Source organism: Humulus lupulus, chromosome 5 (assembly GCF_963169125.1).
Source record: "Humulus lupulus chromosome 5, drHumLupu1.1, whole genome shotgun sequence".
NCBI lineage: Eukaryota > Viridiplantae > Streptophyta > Magnoliopsida > Rosales > Cannabaceae > Humulus > Humulus lupulus.
In genome coordinates, this window is record NC_084797.1 from 205,505,513 (window position 1) to 205,511,948 (window position 6,436).

At 40.1% G+C, this 6,436-nt stretch overlaps 1 protein-coding gene and 1 non-coding gene across 2 annotated transcripts; one reads left to right on the forward strand and one right to left on the reverse strand.

Annotated features, from left to right (window-relative positions):
* Positions 1-719: 719 nt before the first annotated feature.
* On the reverse strand, positions 720-826 carry LOC133780962 (small nucleolar RNA R71). Its single transcript, XR_009869765.1, has one exon. It is a non-coding gene; the product is annotated as a small nucleolar RNA R71 (small nucleolar RNA).
* An 88-nt stretch (positions 827-914) lies between these two features.
* LOC133779893 (uncharacterized) lies at positions 915-5,301 on the forward strand. Its single transcript, XM_062219791.1, has 6 exons — positions 915-1,106; positions 1,946-3,083; positions 3,226-3,650; positions 3,763-3,888; positions 4,144-4,797; positions 4,912-5,301. Exons 1-6 carry the CDS (start codon positions 915-917, stop codon positions 5,299-5,301), a joined length of 2,925 nt encoding a protein of 974 aa, XP_062075775.1.
* The last annotated feature ends 1,135 nt before the right edge of the window (positions 5,302-6,436 follow it).

Sequence of the window (6,436 nt, forward strand, 5' to 3'; positions counted from 1 at the left end):
TTGCGTAGCTTTAAATTTTCGGAACAAGTTTTTGGCGCCGTTGCCGAGGACTGAAAAATTTATCAATATCAGATAGTTATTTTTTTTCTTTCTAATTTGGTTGGTTCTCTTGAAATAATTTCTAACTTGTTTGGCTACGGTTGTTCTCTGTCTCAGGTAATTTCCATATATGCACAGTATAAGGGGAGTTGACAGTCTAGTTCCAATTAATCTTGAGATTGAGAAAGAGTGTAAGCGAAACCGAATAACACAAGAGAGCTGAAAGTTCCAATGTTGTTACCGTTGATATTAATAACAACGGTGTGGAAAACATGAACGGGGGAGCACCACAAGATCAGAATCCTGTTGGTCAAAGACCTCTACAAGAATATGTACTCCCTACTGTCACAGGGGTACACTCATGCATCTGTCCACCAGCAGTAGAGGCAAACAATTTTGAGATCAAGCCTGCTATCTTGCAGATGGTCCAAACTGCAGTTCAATTTGGTGGCCTCCCCACTGAAGATCCCAATATGCACATAGCCAATTCCTTAGACTTGTGTGCCACCTTCAAGATGAATGGGGTGAGTGATGATGCCATTAGATTGCGCTTGTTCCCACTCTCACTACGGGAGCGAGCGAAAAGTTGGTTGAATTCACTTGAGGCCAATACTATCACCACTTGGGATGCTCTAGCTCAGAAGTTCTTAGTGAAGTTCTTTCCACCTGCCAAGGTTGCTAAACTGAGAGGGGATATCAATAACTTCTATCAACTTGAGGGAGAATCTTTGTATGATGCTTGGGAGAGATTTAAGGACTTGATCAGAAAATGTCCTCACAACGGTATTGAGAAGTGGATGTTGGTCCACAACTTTTACAATGGTTTGTGCGGTACCACTCACACAATCATTGATGCAGCAGCGGGATGAGCGTTTATGAGCAAAAGTGCTAATAAAGCCAATGAACTATTAGAGGAAATGGCCACTAATAATTACCAATGGCCAAGTGAACGATCAGGCAGTAATAAAAAGGTTGCAGGGGTTCATGAAATAGATGCAATCACAGCCTTAACTAATCAAGTTGCATCTCTAACTAAGCAGTTGCAACAAAATACCATGTATGCCCAGGTTGTGCAAGCCCCAGTAATGTGTGAATTATGTGGGGGGCCCCATCCTTTTGACCAGTGCCAAGCTGCTTTAGATCCCAACAATTTCCCATTAGATCAAGCTCAAGTCCAGGCAGTGGGTAATATTCAGAGTACCTACAACAACCCCTACTCCAACTCATTTAATCTGGGGTGGAGAAACCATCCTAACTTTTCCTGGAGAAATAATTAAGGCCAACAAGAACCGTTTCAACCACAGTATCAGCGGCCTATGACTCAAGCTCCACCACAAGCATCAACCTCTCAGCAACCTAGGCCACCGTCTCCTACAGAACAACCTAGTGAATTGCAGGCTGCCCTATTGACTCTCACCAACACTTAAACTCAGTTTATGACTGAGACTAGATCCTCCATCAGAAATTTGGAGATGCACGTGGGGCAGTTGGCCAATATGTTGAATGCTAGGCCTCAAGGGAATTTGCCTATCAATACGGTGGTAAATCCTAAGGAGCAGTGTCAAGCTATCACTTTGAGGAGCGGGAAAGAAATTAAGGGTCCTTCTCTAAAGGGGACTCAAGAAAAGAAGGCAGAAGAAGAGGGGAGCTGTGAAAAAGTTGAGCCCCAAGTGGAGAAAAGGTTACTGAAGGCCTTGCAACCAAAGAGAAGATTCAACCAGCAGTTGTTGATTCTAATGTCAAAATCCCGTATCCACAAAGACTTCAGAATACTTCTCTTGACAAAACATTCTCCAAGTTTCTTGAGGTGTTTAAAAAGCTTCACATTAACATCCCATTTGTTGAGGTTTTGGAGCAAATGTCGAGTTATGTGAAATTTATGAAAGAGATTTTATCGAAGAAATAGAGGTTGGAAGACTTTAAGACAGTGGCACTTACTGAAGAGTGCAGTGCAATTCTCCAAAGGAAGCTTCCACAAAAGCTTCAAGATCCAGGGAGTTTTACTATCCCTTGTATTGTAGGGAAATTTGAATGCAAACATGCTCTTTGTGATCTTGGAGCAAGTATCAATCTCATGCCTTTATCTGTATTTCGGAAGCTTGGTCTTGGTGAGGCAAAGCCTACTACTATTACTCTTCAACTTGCGGATCGATCAATCAAGCACCTAAGGGGAGTTATTGAAGATGTGCTAGTCAACGTAGACAAGTTTATTTTTCCAACAGATTTCATTGTTCTAGACATGGAGGAGGATACAATGGTTCCCATTATTCTTGGGAGACCATTCTTGGCTACCGGGCGAGCCCTCATTGATGTGCAAAAGGGTGAGTTGAGGTTGAGAGTTCAAGGGGAAGAAGTGGTCTTTAATGTTTTTAAGGCCATGTCTTATTCAAGAGCAAGTGATAGTTGCTTTAATGTTGATGTGATTGATGGGGTGGTTTCAAAAAAGAGGATTACTAATGACCCTCTTGAGTTGGCTTTGGCTTTGGGTTATGATAATGAAGAGGAGGATTGGGAGACTCATGAGTATGTGAAATGGATCAATTCTTATGGTCCATATTACAAAAATAAATTTGAAGAATTGGGGCAAGGGTCTGAAAGCCCCATTCCATCTATTGAGAAGCCTCCAATCCTTGAGTTGAAGTCTTTACCGGAGCATCTTTGCTATGTTTACTTGGGGGAGAAAGAAACACTTATTGTAATCATTTCTTCATCGTTGTCCAAAGGTGAAGTAGAAAAACTTTTGAGGGTTTTGAGGGCTCATAAACGTGCTATTGGGTGGACTTTAGCTGATATTCAAGGAATTAGCCCTTCAACGATTATGCATAGAATTCTTATGGAAGAAGATAGCAAACCCTCCATTGAAGCTCAACGAAGGCTAAATCCCTCTATGAAGGATGTTGTTCGGAAGCAAGTACTTATTTGGTTGGATGCTGGGGTGGTCTATCCCATTTCTGACAGTGCTTGGGTGAGCCTTGTTCAAGTGGTTTCTAAAAAGGGAGGAATGACTGTGGTAAAAAGTGAGAACAATGAACTCATCCATACTTGTACTGTGATGGGCTGGAGGTATTGACTACCGCAAGCTGAATAAGGTGATGAGGAAGGACCATTTCCCGCTGCCATTCGTGGATCAGATGCTTGATAGGCTTGCAGGCCACATTTATTATTGTTTCCTGGATGGGTATTCAGGTTACCACCAAATTGCCATAGCTCCAGAGGATCAAGAGAAGACAACATTCACCTACTCATATGGTACTTTTGCTTTCCGAAGGATGCCTTTCGGTCTTTGTAATGCACCAGCCACTTTTCAAAGGTGCATGATGGCTATTTTCTCTGACATGGTAGATAAAAGTATTGAGATTTTTATGGATGACTTCTCGATGTTCGGGTCTGATTTTGATGAATGCTTGGATCACTTAGAAGCGGTTCTTATACGTTGTGAAGAATCAAATTTGGTACTTAATTGGGAGAAGTGCCACTTTATGGTGATTGTCTTGGGACACAAAATTTCTAGTAAGGGCATTGAAGTAGATCGGGCCAAGATTTCTACTATAGAGAATTTGCCACCTCCAATTTCAGTTAAAGGAGTGAGGAGTTTTCTTGGGCCATGCGGGGTTTCATCGGAGATTTATCAAAGATTTCTCTAAGGTCTCAAAGCCGCTACCCACCTTGCTAAAGAATGGGGTCCCTTTTGATTTTAATGAAGAGTGTTTGACTGGTTTCAAGACTCTCAAGGAGAAGCTAATTTCAGCGCCTATAGTGTGTGCACCTAATTGGGACCTGCCATTCGAGCTTCTGTGCGGCACTAGTGATTATGCGGTTGGAGTGGTTCTTGGGCAGCGAGTGGACAAGGTATTTCGAACCATATATTATGCTATTCGAACTTTAAACGATGCTCAACTAAATTATGCAACAACATAAAAAGAACTTCTAGCCATAGTCTATGCTTTCAATAAGTTCCGTCCGTATTTACTTGGCAATAAGGTGATTGTGTACATGGACCACTCCACTATTAAATATCTCATGACAAAGAAGGATGCTAAACCTCATCTTATTCGGTGGGTCTTATTACTCCAAGAATTTGATATGGAAATCTGAGATATAAAGGGTACCGAGAATCTTGTGGCAGATCATTTGTCTAGGCTGGAAGTTGAGGAAGATCAAAGTACCAAGAAAGTGCAAATCAATGATTATTTTCCAGATGAGCAATTGTTTGGGGTGAGTGACAAAGCCAAAACACCATGGTATGCAGATTATGTCAATTTCCTTGTGGCAAAGGTTATGCCTCCTGATATGTCTAGAGCACAGTTGAAGAAATTATACTCAGAGATCAAACATTATTATTGGGAAGAGCCCATCCTCTATAAACATTGCGCTGACCAAATAATTCATCGTTGTGTACCGGAAGATGAAATGATTTCTATTCTCAACCACTATCACACTCTCCACTGTGGGGGTCATTTTGGTGCTACCAGGACAGCAACAAAGGTATTGCAATGTGGTTTCTTTTGGCCTACTTTATTTAAAGATGCAAATACTTTTGTTAAGTATTGTGATAGATGTCAACGCACCGGTAACATATCACGAAGAGATGAGATGCCACTGAATGTTATTTTAGAAGTTGAGTTGTTCGGCGTGTGGGGGATTGATTTCATGGGACCCTTTCCATCATCTTACAGTAACAAGTATATATTGCTCGCTGTGGACTATGTGTCTAAATGGGTGGAAGCAACGACAACTTCTACGAATGATGGTAAAGTGGTTCTAAATTTTTTGCATAAGAATATTTTTACTCGGTTTGGAACTCCCCGAGCTATCTTAAGCAATGAAGGGAGTCATTTTTGCAACAAATAGTTTGATGCTTTACTTTCTCAGTATGGCGTACCACATAGAACTGCGTTGGCCTATCATCCACAGCCTAATGGTCAAGCAAAATTTTTTAATAGGGAGGTCAAGAGTATTCTTGAAAAGACCGTCAATAGCTCAAGAAAAGATTGGTCTAAAAAACTTGATGACGCTATATGGGCTTATAGAACGACCTTTAAGACCCCTATTGGCATGTCACCTTATAGGTTGGTTTTTGGTAAGGCTTGCCATTTACCAGTGGAATTAGAACACCGAGCATATTGGGCAATGAGAATGTTGAATATGGATTTGAATGCAGCTGGAAAAAATAGGCTAATGCAATTGAATGAACTTGATGAGTTTAGGAATGAAGCCTATGAGAATGCCAAGATTTACAAGGAACGCACCAAGGCATGGTAGGATAAGAACTTAGTTCGTAAAGAATTTCTACCAGGTGAGCAAGTGTTATTGTTTAATTCCAAGTTGAAACTCTTTCTAGGAAAATTGAAATCAAGATGGTTGGGTCCGTATACCGTTGTCAAGGAGTTTCCTTATGGTTCGTTGGAGTTGAAAAATCGACATAATAAAACATTTAAGGTGAACGGTCAACGAGTGAACCCATACTTGAGTGGCCCCATTGATCAAGCTAAGTCCATTATTCTGTTGAAGCCTTTCTGAAGAGGAGTTCATCGTCCGGCTAAATGACGTTAATGACAGTGCCATTGGGAGGCATCCCAAGTTTATTTAAGTTCTTTAAGTTTTTAGACTATTTTAGTTGGGACAATTATTATTATTATTTATTTTATTTTATTTTTTAGTTAGTTTTTGTTTACTTTTAATTTTCTTGTAAATATTGTTGATTCTGGACTCGTAAAATATGTGAAAAAAAAAACGAAATGAAAATATGAAATTGTGGTTTGTAGAGCAATCCTGCGACTGCAGGAACCACTTCCAACGGTCGCAGGTCCAGTGGTCTAGGTGTATTGGGGAGATTGGTGTGACCGCATCCGGTATGTTGCGACCGCACGAGACGCTATTGAAAAATTGCCTAGGGGTTCAATCCAGCGACCGCAGGATCACGTTTTTTTTTTAAAAAATAATTAGAAATATTTTTTTTTCTCTCCCTTCATTTTATTAGATTCTCTTTCCTCTCACTCTCATTTTCTCACTTTCCTCTTCTCTTCATCACCTATTTCCTATTTCCTATTCTCTCATTCTCCTTCTCTCTTTCAATTTTTTTTAGAGACCTTATCAATCAAAGGTTTTGTAAGTATATTTCCCCTTTACTCATTCTCACTTTCTCTCCATCATCATCTACCATTGTAAGTCTCCTTCATCTTTTTCCTTTACAATTCTACATTGTGTTCTTGAGAAATTTTTCATGATCAACTAGTGCATCTGAAATTTATGTGTGGTGTTTGATAAATATATGTTATTTTTGGATTCTTAAGCTATCATTGAACCAATTGTATTGAATGTTGGTGGATTTTCCTTTGTGTTGAGTTTGCTTGATTTTGAAATTGGGAAATTTTGACCTAATTTTGGGTCCGAGTTT